The sequence below is a fragment of the Mobula hypostoma genome, chromosome 10 (assembly GCF_963921235.1).
Source record: "Mobula hypostoma chromosome 10, sMobHyp1.1, whole genome shotgun sequence".
NCBI classification, from domain to species: domain Eukaryota; kingdom Metazoa; phylum Chordata; class Chondrichthyes; order Myliobatiformes; family Myliobatidae; genus Mobula; species Mobula hypostoma.
In genome coordinates, this window is record NC_086106.1 from 102,170,556 (window position 1) to 102,189,133 (window position 18,578).

Sequence of the window (18,578 nt, forward strand, 5' to 3'; positions counted from 1 at the left end):
TTGAATGCCAAATTGTTCAAAGCTGAACTAGACGTTGCAGCAGCTATCCTGCAACTACTGTTTACTATAATCTGGGAATGGGAGCAAGTACCCAAGAGCTGGACAAAGGGAGTTATTGTGAGGATCCCCAAGAAATGAGCACTAAGAGATTGCAAAAAAATGGTGTGGCACTTTTGTTAGTGTCCAGCAAGATTCTCGCCAAAGTGATCATTCAATGGATTACAGGTGCTGTCGATGTGTGCTTGAGAATGGAGCAAGGTGGCTTCAGGAGAAACAGAGGCTGTGTTGACCAGATCTTCACACCGTGTAACATCATAGAACAGTGCAGAGTGTGGCAAAGACAACTGTATGTGAATTTTATGAAGTTTGGAAAGGTTTTTGATGAGATCCACAGAGAGAACCTCTGCCAAATTCTAAAATCATTAGATTAGATTAGATTACATTCAACTTTATTGTCATTGTGCCGAGTACAGATACAAAGCCAATGAAATGCATTTAGAATCTGACCAGAAATGCAAAGAATAATGTTACTTACAAAATAACTGCGAATAAAAAAAGTGCTACAGCACACAAATATAAAAGTAGTGAGACAGTACAATACGGATGCAATACTGCTTAGCACTGTGATGAGAGGTTCAGCAGTGTCACAGCCTCAGGGAAGAAGCTCTTCCTGTGCCTGCTGGTGCAGGAGTGGAGGCTCCTGTAGCCCTATCGGATGGGAGGAGAGTAAAAAGTCCATGGTTAGGGTGAGATGCATCCCTGATAATGCTTTTCGCCCTGCCCAGGCAGCGTTTATGGTAGATGTTCTCAATGGTGGGCAATTGGATGCCGATAATCCGCTGGGCAGTTTTCACCACACGCTGGAGTGCTTTGCGGTCTGATATGGGATAAAGAAAAAGCTGGAAATATCTATAGCTGTGGCGCTTCTCTTCCTGACGAACTTAACGTATTCTACGCAAGATTCGAACAGAAGAGGAGCGTCCTGCTCCCTCCGGATGAACCGGACCTGGTGGCATCGAGATTCATCGTCACTGAGGAGGACGTTAGAAGGGCCTTCCTGAAGATAAATCCAAGGAAGGCAATGGGCCCAGATGGCGTCCCAGGACGGGTTCTCTGGGCCTGTGCAAGCGAGCTAGCTGGAGTGTTTGCTGACATATTCAACTGCTCCTTGCTTCAGTCTAAGATCCCCTCGTGTTTTGAGAAGACAACGATAATCCCAGTGCCAAAGAAGAGCAAGGTGGCATGCCTGAATGACTATCGACCTGTGGCTCTGACATCAATTGCTATGAAGTGCTTCGAGCGATTGGTTATGGCACACATCAACCACAGCCTACCGGTCAACCTTGATGCTTTGCAATTCGCCTGCCAGAGCAACAGGTCAACGGCAGATGCCATCTCTCTGGCCCTACATTCCTCCTTAGAACACCTGGAGAATAAAGACACATATGTAAGGCTCCTTTTCATTGACTACAGCTCTGCCTTTAATACCATCATTCCAAATAAACTGATTCCTAAGCTCCGGAACCTGGGCCTTAGCACTCAGATCTGCAGCTGGATCTTCAACTTCCTCACAGACAGGACCCAGGCTGTAAAAACAGGGGACAAGCTCTCCTCTACAATCACTCTGAGCACCGGTGTCCCACAAGGCTGTGTACTCAGCTCCCTGTTGTACTCACTGTACACCCATGATTGTGTAGCCAAGTTTCCATCGAACTCAATATATAAGTTTGCTGATGACACAACAATTGTAGGTCGTATCTGGGGTAATGATGAGTTTGAGTACAGAGGGGAAATTAAGAACCTGGTGGCATGGTGCGAAGACAATAACCTATCCCTCAATGTCAGCAAGACGAAGGAATTGGTTGTTGACTTCAGAAGGAGTAGTGGACCGCACGACCCAATTTACATCAGTGGTGCGCAAGTGGAACAGGTCAAAAGCTTTAAGTTCCTCAGGGTCAATATCACAAATGACCTGACCTGGTCTAACCAAGCAGAGTTCACTGTCAAGAAGGTCCACCAGCACCTTTACTTCCTGAGAAAACTAAATAAATTTGGCCTGTCCCCTAAAACCCTCACCGTAGAAAGCATTCTTCTAGGGTGCATCACTACCTGGCATGGAAGTTGTCCTGTCCAAGACCGGAAAAAGCTACAGAAGATAGTGAACACCAATCTTCCGTCCTTGGACTCACTTTATACCGCACGCTGTCGGAGCAGTGCTGCCAGGATAATCAAGGACATGACCCACCCAGCCAACACACTTTTCGTCCCTCTTCCCTCCGGGAGAAGGCTCAGGAGTTTGAAGACTCGTACGGCCAGATTTGGGAACAGCTTCTTTCCAACTGTGATTAGACTGCTGAACGGATTCTGACCCGGATCTGGGCCGTACCCTCCAAATATCTGGACCTGCCTCTCGGTTTTTTTGCACTACCTTACTTTCCATTTTTCTATTTTCTATTTATGATTTATAATTTAAACTTTTAATATTTACTATCAATTTGTAATCCAGGGAGTGGGAAGCGCAGAATCAAATATCGCTGTGAAGATTGTACGTTCTAGTATTAATTGTTTGGCAACAATAATGTATAAAGTATAATTGCCATACCACACTGAGATGCAGTTGGTGAGTATGCTCTCAATGGTACAGCAGTAAAAGTCCATCAGTATCCTGGGACAGAGGTAAGCTTTCTTCATGTTCCACAGGAAATAAAGGCGCTGTTGTGCTTTTTTGATCAGGATGGAGGGGTTCAGGGACCAGGTGAGATCCTCGGAGGTGTGGACACCAAGGAATTTGAAGCCTGATACACGCTCCACTACAGTTCCGTTGATGTAGATGGGCATGTGAGTGTGACTCCTGGCATGCCTGAAGTCCACAATGATCTCCCTGGTCTTCTGAGTGTTAAGCGCCAGATTGTTGTCGGTACACCACGCAAACAGGTGCTGGACCTCGTCCCTGTAGACCGTCTCGTCATCCCCTCTGATCAGACCAACCACCATGGTGTTGTCTGCGAACTTGATTATGGAGTTAGAACCATGTACAGGAACACAGTCACAGGTGAAAAGGGAGTACAGAAGAGGGCGCAGTACACAGCCTTGAGGCACACCGGTGTTCAGGAATCCCTTCCAAAATTTTCCAGCCTATCTAGAGTTTTTATGCTAACTTCACCTGCACTGTTGGGGTCCACAAATTTGTGCTTTGAAGTCAAGACTGGAGTCAGGCAAGGTGATATTATTTAACCTGGTCATCGACTGGGTTATGAGGCCAACAGTGGATGATAAGCAGAGAGACATTGGGTGGACTCTATTATCTACTTTGGAAGACCTTGACTTTGTGGATGATCTCACATTACTACCATAGACACACCAGCACACGAAAAAGAAAACTCAGCACCTGTGCACCTTTGGTGGACAGGTTGGACTCAGAGTCGGCCAGGGAAAGACTGAGACCATGACCCTCAGTGTAGAGTTCTCTCCTCCTCCCGTCAAGGCATATGGCGTTGACTTACCCATCATCGGCAGATTCACCTACATCATTTGGCAGGATGGTGGGACCAAGGATGACAGTCAGTGCAGACTCAGGAAAACTAGAAATGTCTTCAGATCAACAAGCAACATTTGGAATTGAACCAATTAGCAACATTTGGAATTAAACCAAGTAAAGCATCCACACCAAGGTGAACCTGTACTAGAGTTGTGTTCTGTCCACACTCTTGTTCGGGTCAGAACGCTAGTGAGTGACAGAAAATAACCTTGCCCAGCTATCGCTGTTCCACACCATGAGCCTCTGGAAGATCCTCCGTATTTTCCAGTCAAGAAAGATCTCCAACCACATCTTACTCATTCAGTGCCACCAAGAGGACATGGCTACAATCATCATGAGGAAATGTTGGAGATGGATTGGGGTACGTGATGAGAAGCCAATGGCATCATCAAGACAGCACTTCACTGGTTCCCTGAACAGCAGAGAAAATGCAGGTGATCAAAGACAACTTGGCACCATACTGTAGAGGCAGAAATGAAGACCCTGAACAACATCTGGGCACAATAGAAAAAATGACTAAGGACATACAGAGATGGAGGACCTGCATTACTGCCCTAAACACCAATGGCATAACAGGCATTTGATTGATCATGATGTTAAAAACTTTAGATTATAGGTTCAGAGCATCACGCACTAAACCAAGCATCACCTACTGATCGTAAACACTATCACTTACTGATCACACCATTGATGCACAAGCATTCCACAAGTGTGGTGAGATCATTCAAGCAGTGGTGGATGCCCCACGGTGAAAGGGTGTGTCACATTTGTGGTCCTTTTTTGGATTTGTCAATTACTATAATAGGTTCCTGCCAAACCTGGCTATTGTGCTCCACCCCTTGAACTCATTGCCGCAGATTGGGGAAAAAATGGCAATGGACAAGCAGTGTGAGGTGGCTTTACTGAAGGCAAAGGAAATGGTGAAACTGTACTCACACATGATGCACATGGTCCAGTGAAGATTGCCTATGATGTCTTGCCTTATGTTATAGGTGCAGTTAAGTCACACGTTATGAATGATTTTGGTGTACACCGGACAGCCTCTGCCTCACATTCCCTTACTGCTGCAGGGAAAAATTATGCACAGGTTTCCAGAGAGGCCTTGAGTTTGATTTGGAGTGTGAAACGCTTCAACCAGTACTTGTATGGGAGAGGTCTTATCCTTATTAATGATCCTCAAACAGCAGTGTCCATTTTCAATCCACAGAAGTGGGTTCCACTAAGAGCAGCAGCACAAATGCAGAGATGAGCTCTGTTTCTTGGAGGACACAATTACAACATGAAATTCAAGAGGACAACTAATCATGGAAATGCTGATGGAGGAACTCAGCAGGCCAGGCAGCATCTATGGAAAAGACAATTGATGTTTCGGGCCGAGACTCTTCATCAGGACTGATGGATTGTCGTGTTTAACCTTAGAGAAGGAAATACCTGAAAAACTCACAAAAGGTGACACATTTCTTGACATATTCTCCCTAATGCAAATTGGAAGTCTCCCTATTATGGCAGAGATGATCCAAAGGTAACCGAAAAAGACCCTATACTGTCTCAGATCTACATGACAACCCAAAATGGCTGGAATATGCAGCAGAAATTCCAGTTCCCCCGTATTTACCAGTATCAGGAAGGATTGAGATTTGTTGTACCATTCAAGCTGAAAGCTAAATTGTTGAAGAATCTACATGCCGGTCAGTTAAAGCATTGGCAGAGGATTCATGTAGATTTTGCTGGACCATTCACAGGACTAAATTTCTTGGTAGTAGTGGTTGCAACTGCAAAGTGCCTGAAGTGTTCCCAATCACCTCCACTACAGCCTCACACACTGTTGATGTGTTGAGAAGTATTTTCTTATGGTCTGGTGTTCCAAAACACTTAATGATAATGGACCATAGTTTTTCATTCTGAAAGTGATTGGAATAAGACCTATTACATCTGCACTGTACTACCCTGCTACAAATGGCTTGCTGGAACGGTTTGCAGAGAGTCTAAAGAACGCACTGTGTGCAATGTTAGCAGAACACACTACATTAACATTGAACCAGAAGCTCGCCAACTTCCTCCTTGCATGTCACAATGCAGCAAACTCCACAACCAACAGCTCACCAGCTATGCTGTTCCTAGGTCATTCCTAGTGCTCCTGCATAAACCTCCTCAAACCCAATCTCAGAAGGAGTATGCAGGACAAGCAACTGAGATAAGTTGAGGGGTCCTCAAACAAGAAGGTTCGATGATTCGCTTCTGGACAAGCAATCCTGGTGATGGACTATAGAGGTGACCAAAAGTAGGTTCTTGAAAAAATTGTATGACTCTATTAAGGACAGAACTGGACCACTCTCCTATTAGAGATTGTGTTTGATGTCATCTGGACACGACACATCGATCAATTGAGGAGAGCAGAGTCAATTGTTAGAGAAGAAAGGCATCCAGAGTGGTCAGATCCACTTCCTGTAAAAGAGTCACCTCCTAAAATTACCATGGAAGAGGTCCCAGAACCTGAGGTTATTTCACAGACCAAGTCTCACCTGCCAAGCAGAGTGACCCCTTTGTCAGGAAAGATGTCATCCCACAAGAGTAAGAAATCCTCCATGTTGATTAAATGTTTTGGCCTGAATGGGACAATTTAAAACTTACTATGCTGTGGATGTCTATATAGTACCTGTGTTATAATGAGCAAATAGTTACACATTTCAGCTGAGATGCATTCTATATTGATTTGGAGTTTCTAAGTGTGTAGTTTATTTATTATTTCAGTAATACTTGATTAATATCTTAACTATATTGTTTAAGCATTCTTTGTTTAATTTATTACAGGTTATAGGTAAGAAGTATTTGAATGGCAGACGTTATTACACCATCATGTCATATGTCATCACCTCACTAAAGAAAAACAAAGTACCCATTTCTCCCAGCTCCTGTGTTTTTCTTTCAATTAGTTTCTGGATTTGCAAACATAACAATATGTAAATTAGACATAATAGCATGCAGTTCATTGGAAATCCCAGCTCTTTCAAAATTAATTTGTCAAATTTCCTTTTGCATTATTTTAAGTATCAACATTTCTAAAGAAAAGCATGTATTTAATTATGTTCTTTACAGCAGTTGAAAGGAAATGTGAAAACTGCATTTTAATGCTGTTAGCATATTGTTAGTTGTCAAGAAAAATTGGAGGTTCCATAATGGTGAAAGGCATTTTCATTCTTCTTCAGAAGTATTGCACTTATCATTTGAGTTTCCAAGTTGTTAAATGTTAGGCATTGTACATATTAATCTCTTTTCTCATTAGTTCACTCCAATTGTCCAGGATTCAGATAATAGTGAGCTGACAGAAATGAATAATTTTTGCATTTTGTCAATTTGTCTATCCACACTGTCACTGGAATCAGCTTCCCTGTGGAAGTGGAAATGTGATCTGAGCACCATTTGATCTTTCCTGCAGAAGTACAATGGTGATAGAAACAAACAAGCTACTTGCTACTGTCATGACAACTGATATTAATACTCGACATGTAGGGCATTTGGTAGATTTCAGACCGATTTAAAAGACCCACAAATTTTCATAGCATGTATTAACAATTCGGAAGTGGGGACCGAGTGTAGTGTATCTATATTTTCTGATGACACTAAATTGTATTGACTTTATTACTTACATCCTTCATATACATGAGGAGTAAAAGTTACATCTCCGTTCAAATATGCAATGTGCAATTATAGTAATTTATAATAAATATTATGTACATCAGGATAGTCAATATAACATAGAAATCCAGTTGTATCAGCATAAATTAAGTAGTCTGATGGCCTGGTGGAAGAAGCTGTCCCGGAGACTGTTAGTCTGGCTTTTATGCCGTGGTACCATTTCCCGGATAGAAGCAGCTGGAAGAGTTTGTGGTTGGGGTGACTCAGGTCTCTGATGATCCTTCGGGCCCTTTTTATGCACCTGTTTCTGTAGATGTCCTGAATAGTGGGAAGTTCACATCTACAGATGCGCTGGGCTGTCTGCACCACTCTCTATTCCCATAACAGGCAGTGATGCAGCCAGTCAGGATGCTCTCAGTCATGCCCTTACAGAAAGTTCTTAGAATTTTGGGGGCCATACCAAACTTCTTCAACCATCTGAGGTGAAAGAGGCCTTCACCACACAGCCAATATGTACAAACCACGTAAGATCCTCTGTGATGTTTATGCCGAGGAACTTAAAGTTGTTCACCCTCTCAACCCCAGATCCATTGATGTTTATAGAGGTTAGCCTGTCTCCTTTCCTCCTATAGTCCACAACCAGCTCCTTTGTTTTTGCAACGATGAGGGAGAGGTTGTTTTCTTGACACCACTGTGTCAGGGTGATGACTTCCTCTCTGTCAGCTGCCTCATTATTATTTGAGATTAAGCCAATCAGTCTAGTATTATCAGCGAATTTAATTAGCAGATGGAGCTGTGGGTGGTGACACAGTCATGAGTATACAGAGAGTAAAGGAGGGGACTTAGGACACAGCCCTGAAGGGCACCTGTTTTGAGAGTCAGAGGAGCAGAGGTGAGGGAGCCCACTCTTTCTACCTGCCGGCGATCCGACAGGAATAGAAATTTATGAGGAAAAGAAACATCTGAGTGAAAAATAAATATATGCAGAAAATGGAAGAGTCTGCAGAGAGACATAAATAGGTTCAGTGAATGGGTAAGGTTTTGGTAAATGCAGTACCAAGTTGGTAAACATGAGGTCATCAGTTTGGAAGGAACAATAGAAGATGAGATTATTATTTAAATGGTGAAAGATTGTAGCGTGCTGTTGTGCAGAGGAAATTGGGAGTGCTTGTGCATGACTTGCAAAAGGTTAGTTTGTAGGTGCAACAGGTTATCAAGAAGGTAAATGGAATATTGGCCTTCATTGTTTGAGGGTTTGAATTTAAGAGCTTTGTGATAATGGTACAGCTATACAGGGTAGTGGTAAGGGCACACCTGGAGTATTGCAGGCAGTTCTGGACTCCTTACTTAAGTAAGGATATATTGGTTTTGGAGTTGGTGCAGAAGAGGTTTGCCAGATTGATTACAGAGATGGGGGGGGGGTTAGAGACCGAATCACCTGGGAGTATATTCAGTGGAATTTAGAAGAATGAGAGGGAATCTTATAGAAACATATAAAATTATTGAAGTGATAGTTAAGACAGAAGCAGTAAATGAGATTAGAATTTAAGGACACAGCTTCAAGATTTGAGGGAATAGATTTGGGATGGAGATAAGGGGGAAACTGCTTTCCCAAAGAGCAACGAATGTGGAATTTCCTGCCTAGGGAAGCAGTAGAGGCTACCTTATTAAATATAGTTAAGGCACAGATAAAATTTTGCATAGTAGGGGAATTAAGAGTTATGGAGAAAAAGGCATGTAGGTGGAGCTGAGTCCATAGCCAGATCAGCCATGATTTTATTGAATGGTGGGGCAGGGTCAAGAGGTCAGATGGCCGACACCTGTTCTTATCTCTCATGTTCTTACGTAAAGAAGAAAAAAAAATGGGGGAGGAGGAGCACCAGAGGGAGGTGATGGGCGGGTAAGGAGATGAGAGAGGGAAAAGTGGATGGGAAGTGGTGAAGGGGGGGTGGGGGTGGGGCATTAACAGAGGTTTGAGAAATTGATGTTCATGCCATCAGGTTGGAGGCTACCCAAACAGAATGTAAGGTTTTGTTCCTCCAGCCTAATTGTGGTCTCATCACAACAGTGGAGGAGGTAATGGATGGGCATATTGGAATGGGAATGGGAAGTAGAATTCAAATGGGTGGCCACTGGGAGATCCCACTTTTTTCTGGTGGACAGAGTGTAGATGCTTGGCGAAGTGGTCTCCCAATCTACGTTAGGTCTCACTGATATAGGGGAGGCCATACTGAACACCATAAGTGACCTCAACACACTCACAGGTGAAGTGTCACCTCACTTGGAAGGACTGTTAGGGGCCCTGAAGGGTAGTGAGGGAGGAGGTGTAGGGACAGGTGTAGCACTTGTTCTGCTTGCAAGGATGTGCCAGGAGGGAGATTAGTGGGGAGGGACGAATAGACAAGGGAGTCGTATAGGGAGCAATCCCAGCAGAAAGCAGAAAGTGGGGGGAGGGAAAGATGTGCTTGCTGGTGGGATCCTGCTGGAGGTGGCGGAAGTTTTGGAGAACTATGTGCTGGACGTGGAGGCTGGTGGGGTGGTAGGTGAGGACAAGGGGAACCCTACTGATCCTCTGCTCTGCAAGACAGTTATCTTTTGATCATTACTTTGTATATTTTAAGTAGGGAATCAAAAAAGAGTATAAAATTTTTTATCCAAAATTCATCATAATTATCTGGAGGCAGTTTTAGTGATGGTACTGCATACCATTTTCTCTACATTGATTTACTTTTGTAACATGATGCCGAAAATGTTCAATAATCTATTTACCTTGGTTCCTTAATGATTAAAATGTGGAACCACTCCACTATAAGTTAATTGCATATAATCTAGTGGACCTTCAGAATTTCAATTCACTTCAAATTTTCTGTGAAAATTAGCCACAGAGAACATTGGCCCACAGCTAATTGCAATATGTTAATATTCGTGAATTTACATATCCACAGGAAAAGGAACCTTATTTTAAAGCACAGAGTTTTTCCAGGACTTACGACTGAAATGCAGCATGTTGCTTTGGAAGTTTATTTAGTATTAATCTGAATGGAATTCTTTTAAGGATAAAAGTACATAAACAAACTCAGCACATTCCCTTTTGGTTGTTTAATTTTAGGAACATTTTGAACACCATGTAAGTATTAAAGTGAAAGCTGCATTCATAGCTCTTCCAGGGTTAATAATTAGATCAGGGCAGGCCATTGCAGTAGTGTTGATGTATCGTATCTGTGGCTTCTAATCTGATGCATCAGTGATAAATTCCTCACAAAGTTTCGTCTACTAATCTTGCTCCCGGCTTTAGTGGGTATCTATTGATGGAAGGAATTTTCTCATTCTTGCCAAGCTTTTCTCTGCAGTGAGAAGCTTCGAAATGTCTATGGGCCTGACTTATGTTTGGTTCTAACAGATTAACTCATCTCAATGGCAAACATCATGTTGGTTCATGCCTGAAGATAAAGTGCAGGAGGGTTGCTTGTGCCAATAGAGGAAGCCCTAACACATTTAGAATATATCAGGGAAATTGACAGGCAAAGCCCTGCTGTGCTGATGGGTTGGACATCGAGCGTATCTGCTAAATAGTAGGTTATTGATTGGCCAGCATATCTGATACTGCCTTTCATGACATCGGTTATCCACTTCATTCAGCAGAATTCAACATCATATAAACAGTACAAATATAAAAGTACACGGAGATAGACCACACTAACCTACAACACACAACATGTACTCAATATACATGAGTATGGCACACACAATTAAAATAAAATCAGGAAGATAATGAATGTCTGCTTCAACTGTACAAATTCTGAAAAGAATAAGTCTCTTGGTAGAATAAGCTCTATCATCTGCAAATTAAGGAAAGCCAATCATTAGAAAGAAATTGGCTTAAATTTAGTTATGTCTTATGTCAATTCTTCCAAAAGGAGATTGTTGACGTTAACTCATCAATCAGCAATCTTTTAATTAAAAGATAACCTTTAGAGAAACTATTTCAATATATACTAATTGCAATATCTATGTATTGGCTTATTTTATCAGATGGAAGAATAATCCCCTGTACCTGTTTCAAAACTCATTTCATATTTACTGCAGGATTGGAGGACAACATTCAAGATAGAAACATAGAAATGTAGAAAACATACAGAACAATAGAGGCCCTTCGGCCCACAAACCTGTGCTGAACATGTCCCTAACTTAGAACTACCTAGGTTTTACCCATAGACCTCTATTTTTCTAAGCTCCATCTAGCCATCCAGGAGTCTCTTAAAAGACCCTATCGTATCTGTCTCCACCTCCACGGCCAGCGGCCTATTCCACGCACTCTCCCCTCTCTGCATAAAAAACTTACCCCTGATATCTCCTCTGTATCTACTTCCAAGCACTTTAAAACTATGCCCTCTCATGCTAGCCATTTCAGCCCTGGGGAAAAGCCTCCGACCATCCGCATGATCAATGCCTCTCATTATCTTGTATACCTCTATCAAGTCACCTCTCATCTGCCGTCAGTCCAAGGAGAAAAGGCCGAGTTCGCTCAACCTATTCTCATAAGGCATGCTCCCCAATCCAGGAAACAACCTTGTAAATTTCCTCTGCACCCTTTCTATGGTTTCCATGTCCTTCCTATAGTGAGGCGACCAGAATTGAGCACAGTACTCCAAGTGGGGTCTGACCGGGGTCCTATATAGCTGCAACATTACTTCTCGGCTTTTAAACTCAATCCCATGACTGATGAAGGCCAATGCACCGTATGCCTTCTTAACCATTCTTAACCTTCTTAAGGTCAACACACAAGATGCCGGAAGAACTCAGCAGCTCCAGATGAAGGTTTCAATCCCGAAATGTCAAGTTCCCACAGCTGCTGTCCGACCTGCTGAGTTAGTCCTGCATCATGTACGTTGTTCCAAATTACAAAAGCTTCAGTTTCCGTGTCTGCATTGCCAGTAGAACAACCAGAATGCTGAACTTGATATCTTAGAACAGGGGATGTTGTGTTGGATAGGAGGAGAAGTGCAACATAGTTGTAGTGTGAAATTCTTTAAATCGGTAGAGACAATTATTACCAAGCAGGATTGAGAATCCTTGTGTGGTGTTCGTGTGTGAGTCATCTGATTTAGCTCGAAAGGGCATTGGAGAGAAAGGGGAAAGCTTTTATCATGATGGTTATTTGTACTGGAGGGAAACACATTGCTGAGATTTCAGTAGGCGTGGAAAAGGGTTCCATAAAGACGAGTAGGAATTGCATCATTAGAATGCTTTAACTCTATCTACACAAGTTTTTTTGTGTGGAAAGGATAAATAGGATGAGTCCAAGCAGTTTACATCAGTTAACACTGCGTATGCAGGGCCCTTCGTATTATTAAGGATCCCACCCATCCATCCAGCATCCTCTTTGACTTTCTACCATCAGGATGATGCATAAAAGCAAGAATGGTTAGGATGAGAAACAGTTTCCTCCCCCAGCCCATTAGGCTTCTGAACTCCCAGCCACACCATATTCAAAGTGTCACTGGTTACTCTGTTCCCTGCCTTACGATATGTAATATTAATGCATTTTAGTTTATTATGTACGTGCGATTTATCTGTAGATTTTATCCTTATCTTCATAAGTTATCGTGTGTTATGTCTTGTTTCTCTATACATTATATACATGTATGTTGTTAAATGATAATAAGCCTCACTTGTCACTTGTAAATGTGAGGACAGGCTTGGGGAAAGAGGGTGCAGAGGGAAGTAACTGATACTAAAAACAATTAAAATACAAATGATTTTTAAGGTGCTATAGATAAAGGATAAAACAGAAGGTGTTTGAATAAGCCAAGAGAAAGTAATTAGAAATAACGTGCAAGGCATTACAGTGGCAGACTAGGTTAGAATTTGTTGACTAAAGAGGCTCAAATCTGTAGATTTTAAGTGACAGAGCATGTGAATTACAGATAACATTCAACCACGGAAGCATAACATGGTTGCTATCACTGAGACATAGTTCAAGGTGGTTAGAACTTTAAACTTAATTTATCAGGTCTAAAAGAAAGGTAGGAAGCTGAATGGGATGGGGGGTGGGGAGTATGAGTATAATACGCATAAGCAGGCCCTGGAGATTTTGTGGTAAAAATAACCAACAAAATAGGACCTTAGTTATTGAGTCCCTCATTGCAGTTAAGAAGAGGCAAAATACATCAATTCATGAACAAGACGAGAATGTAGAAAAATGCAAGATGACTTTAGTGGGGAGTTTTATCTTTTGTTTAGGTTGGGATAAGCAGACTAGCTCATATCTGAAAGCATCATTATATGGTGTGTGTAGAGGATCACCTTTTGCAAAAGTACACCTACGAATCAAAAGGTAAGCAGGCCATATTAAGTTTAGTACTCAAAGGTTTATTTTATTTTCAAAGTATGTCTGAGATTTATCTTCTCCAGATAACCATAAAATAGAGAAAACCAAAGGGCTAAGGTCATGCTGACCTTTATTCTAGAGAACGAGGGTGAAAGGAATGGAAGTTATGTTACAACTATACAAAAAGGGGTTACAATACACTCAGTGGCCACTTTATTAGGTACACTGGTATACCTGCTCATTAATGCAAATATCTAATCAGCAACTCAACGCATAAAAGCATGCAGACTTGGTTCGGCTGTTGTTCAGACCAAACATCAGACTGGGGAAGAAATGTGATTTAAGTGAGGACTGTGGAATTATTGTTGGTGCCAGATTGGGTGGTTTGAGTATCACATAAACTACTGATCTCCAGAGATTTTCATGCACAACTGTCTCTGGAGTTTACAGTGAATAGTGTGAAAAACAAAAATATCCAGTGAATAGCAATTCTGTCGGCAGAGATACTTTGTTAATGAGAGAGGTCAGAGGAGAATAGCCAGACTGTTCCAATCTGACAATAAGACGACGATAACTCAAATAACCACGCATTACAACAGTGGTGTGTCGAAGAGCATCTCTGAATACACAGCACATTGAACCATGAAGTAAATGGGATATAGCAGCAAAAAGCCACAAATGTACATTCACTGGGCATGTGGTAAGGTACCTACTGTAACTAATAAAATGGCCTCTGAGTGTATCATAATTATAAATACTTCAGAATGACACAACTTAGAAAGTATATATTGGCCTTGGAGGGAGTGAGTCACATGCTTATTAGTTTGATACCTGGACAATAAGGGTGAAGTGATTATGGTGCCACGATCATATTGCCTCAAATGTAGAAGGTTAATGGATGATTTGATCAAAGTTTTCAAGATGTTGAACTGAGAAGATCGATGGAGCAAAACAACTTTCGCTGACCGGGAGCCTGGGACTAGACAGTAAAACAATGACTAGCTATATGTTACACCACAGGGACGAAGTCTCACTAGATTTTTATAAATAGAGCGTGGTAGAAAATCTGGAACTCTTTTCCACAATTAGCTAGAGGGTGGTGAATCTGTGCAATTCATTGCATGGATGGCTGAAGAGATCAAATCATAGGGTATATTAAAAGCTGAGGTTAATGGGTTCTAAATTAGTAAGGGTGTCAAAGGATTCAGAGAGAAGGCAGGAGAATGGGGTTGAGAGGGAGAATAAATCAGAATGGCAGAGCAGGCTCAGTGGTCTGAATAGGGTAATTCTGCTCCTATGAATTATGGCCTCAATCTTATCACAAATTGCATCAGGTTCTAGATAGGACACATTGTTGAGAAACAAAGATGTTAAGAGATTTGTGGAAAAGGGGGGGGGGTACGGACTTTGGTCACAATCAGCCATAATCTCATGGAATGGTGGAGCAGGTTTGAATAGATAAATAGCCTATTGGTGTATCTATGTTGCTTCATAATTAATGTTTTAATGTTCCATTTTATCTTGTTCATTTTTCCAAATTTCATTCAATAATGGTGCAGCAGGTGCCACTGCTTTCTCCCAGCATCCTGGGTTTGTTTGAACCCTCTGGTGCTGTGACTAGAGAATTTACATGTTCTCCCTCTGACTGCATGGGTTTATCCCAGATACAACAGTTTCGAACTACCAGTATATCCGAAAGATATGCTGGTTGGTATGTTAATTAGGTGCTATAAATTACCCTGGCACTGTTGAGATAGAAGGAGAATTGCAAGGGGCTAACGTTCACAAGAACAAAAATGGATTACAAAGAAATATGTAGATGTAAAGAGATTAATGGGAACTGGTATAGACTTGATAGGCCAAATATTATAAGAGAAATAGGAAATATTAATGTCCAGCAAATCTCAGTTGAACAATGATCCATTAATGATCAAATTATTCACTGATCACATTAATCAGATTTTTTTTTGCATTGTAAATGGCTATGAATCAAAACTGGATTAGGTATAATATTGGAAGGCAATATTGCTTTTGTTAACTTTGCAAACAGAGTGCCAACAGGTAACTCCTGAATCAATGTCAACACTGAGTGAGAAGGCAGAAGATTGACAGAGAAAGAGTGAGAAATTACTGAAAGCCAGGCACAGTAGGAGAAAAGGACGAGGGAAAGAAAAATTGGGAAACATGCAAATAACATAAACAGAAGTCAAAACAGATGTAAAAAAAATAAAAAAAAGTATTTTTAAAACTTTGTACAGTTGACCACATGTGGGATAAATCTGAAAACTTGAAATTGTGCCAACACTGGAACAATGGAGGATTGTGATTGCATGAAAAATGACATTGGTACTTAAGGTCTCAGTGACGGGAATTAATTTTCAGTTTGCAACCTAATGAGAAAATGCAGAAACCCAGTCAATTTTTATAAATCACATGGAAGCTGAAATTGTGATGCAAAGTGAATGGTGCAATGGTGTGAATGGACAAGCAAGCGCAGAGGCTTCATAAATCATAGCAAATATCATAGAGTGCCATTGACACACCATTAGTTTACCGAGAAGAACCAGCTCAATATCCATGAGTATGGCACACACAATTAAAATAAAATCAGCAATGTAATGAATGTCTGCTTCAGCCGTAAAAATTCTGAAAAGAATAAATCTCTTGATATAGTAAGTTATATCATCTGCAAATTAAGGAAAGCCAATCATTAGAAATAAATTGGCTTAAATCTAGTTATGTCTTATGTCAATTCTTCGAAAAGAAGATTGCTGAAGTTAACCCATCAATCAGTGATGTTTTAATTAAAAGATAAGCTTTAGAGAAATCATTTCAATACATACTAATTGCAATATATATGTATTGGCTTATTTTACCAGATGGACGAATAATTCCCTGTACCTGTTTCAAAGCTCGTTCTATATCGATTCCTTGACTCCAAGGTACTGCAGGATTGGCCAAGCAGTCTCCAGTAGTTACTCTTCTTGAAATATCAATCCGCTGTTTTCGGAGATAACGAAAAGCTTCTGCGATGACAAATATTCCATCGTATGTCAAGGCAGCAGTAAACTGAATAAAATCAAAAAAGTTTGTTTTTTTAAATATAAATCACACCAATCCTTTTTGTTTGGTGTTAGCCATTCCATAAACATCAATATTCAAAAGGGCATGATCCATGGCTTAGTGCTTTCATTTCTTAGCTGAACTGCTACATAAATTACATCAAAGAGCCTGCGATTGCAGCATCAGAGCAGGTTTATGTAAATGGTCTTTGTCTCACCTGGAAGGATTGACTGCTAGAGTGATCTCATACTCCCAGTTAAATTATGGGCATGTAATAATAGTGTGAAAAAGAGCTAATGAGAAAGGAAGGGAATAAAATGTCAAAAAAACTCCTGTGTCTGTAGCTTATTAACAATTGTGTTCACAATATTAGTAATTGTGCAAAGCATTAATTTTCCAATCGATTTAATAATTTCTCAACACTTTTATTGAAGAACACTATACCCATACCATTTCACAGCTCATTAATGCTTCCTTTGAAGTCTGAATTCAAATTAAGCATGTCAGCTCTTCTACATTAATTTGATTAACAGCATTTTGTATAATTGCTGATGATGTGAGAATGCAGCAGGGGAGGACATGAGTAAGAATGCTGGACTGTATAGAGAGCAAGATTTTTTTTTCTTCTTTAGATTGCTAAAAGATCTAACTTTAACTATAATATTAACTTTAATTCAAGAATGGTGCAGTGATGAGTTACTTGATTGTTCTAATATGTAATATGCAAATGTACAATCAGATGTACCTGTACAGGCAGCGTGACAGAGTTGAACACATAAAGTCGTCCCAAACATAGTCACAGACTGTGTGTAAAGTCAAGAACTTGGTACTAGTAGGTATGTAAACTACTGGGTGCAAAGATCTCAAATTACCATTCAGAATTTAACATAGAACATTATAAATGCTAAAAATAATTGCAACATTGTCAACAGTTGATCACGATTTACCACTCAGAGGTCAATGTCAATTAATTGGCTATTTAGGAGTAGGTTCTATGAGCTGGACAATTAATGAGATTTTGTAAGCAGAATGTGGCATGGTCACATAGGGTTTCATTAAAGATGAAAAATTAGGTGAGGGTAGAAAATGGAGGTAGAGGAATGGATGGGAAGCATTTTCCTTAGAACATGGGTGGTATAGTACTTGTGGTATAAGCTATAGAAGACGTTGTCAAGTCTGTACTGTAAAGTTTTGTGTAAGTTCATGATTTTAATAAAGCACAGACTAGTAGATATAAATGGCAGCCTGGACCACCTGTGGACTAGTGAGCCACCATTTGCTCCTCAGTCACCCGGACTCGAAGCTCACTTTTTCTGGCACGGGTCCCAGTTGCAAACTTACAAGAAGGCAGCTCCTTGCATAGTGCAAGGCCTCTCAAAACGAGTGGCCAAAAACACCCCTGTAAACACAGGAGATCCTGCAGATGCTGGAAACCTTGAGCAACACACAGTAAATTCAGGAGGAACTTAGCAACTCAGGCAGCATCTGTGGAGGGGAAGAAACAGTTGACTTTTAGAGCCGAGACCCTTCATCGGGACTGGAAAGGGGGAAGAAGCCAGAATAAGAAGGTGGGGGGGGGAGAGAAAGGTGTACAATTTTGCAGATGATAGGTAAGACCAGGTGAGGGGGAAGGTGGGTGGATGGAGAGGGAGTAACAAAGTAAAAAGCTGGGAAGGGATAGGTGGAAGAGATGAAAGGCTGAAGAAGGAGGAACCCAACAGAAAAGGACAGTGGATCATGGAAGTAAAGGACGGATGAGAGGAACCAGAGGGAGGTGATGGGCGGGTGAGGAGCAGAGAAAGGGGAATGGAAAAAGAAATGAGGAGGGAGGTGGAGAAATTAGCAGAAGTTGTAAAAATTGCTGTTCATGCCATCAGGTAGGTTCAAGGCTCGAAGTAAATTTATAATCAAAGTATGAATATGTCACTATATACGACCTTGAGACTCATTTTCTTGCAGGCATTCACAACAGAATGGAGAAATGCAATAGAATCAATGAAAAACTATACC

The 18,578-nt window shown here is 41.1% G+C and overlaps 1 protein-coding gene across 7 annotated transcripts in view; it reads right to left on the bottom strand.

Moving 5' to 3' along the window:
* Positions 1–18,578, bottom strand: part of gria3b (glutamate receptor, ionotropic, AMPA 3b) — a 390,090-nt gene that overhangs the window by 165,744 nt on the left and 205,768 nt on the right. For all 7 annotated transcript variants that reach the window (XR_010019539.1, XM_063060955.1, XM_063060956.1 and 4 more), the window contains exon 7: positions 16,407–16,574. Coding sequence is in view for 6 of the 7 variants with exons in the window: in XM_063060955.1 (XP_062917025.1) it covers positions 16,407–16,574 (168 nt within the window). In the remaining variant the exon portion in view is untranslated. The remainder of the gene's footprint in view (positions 1–16,406; positions 16,575–18,578) is intronic.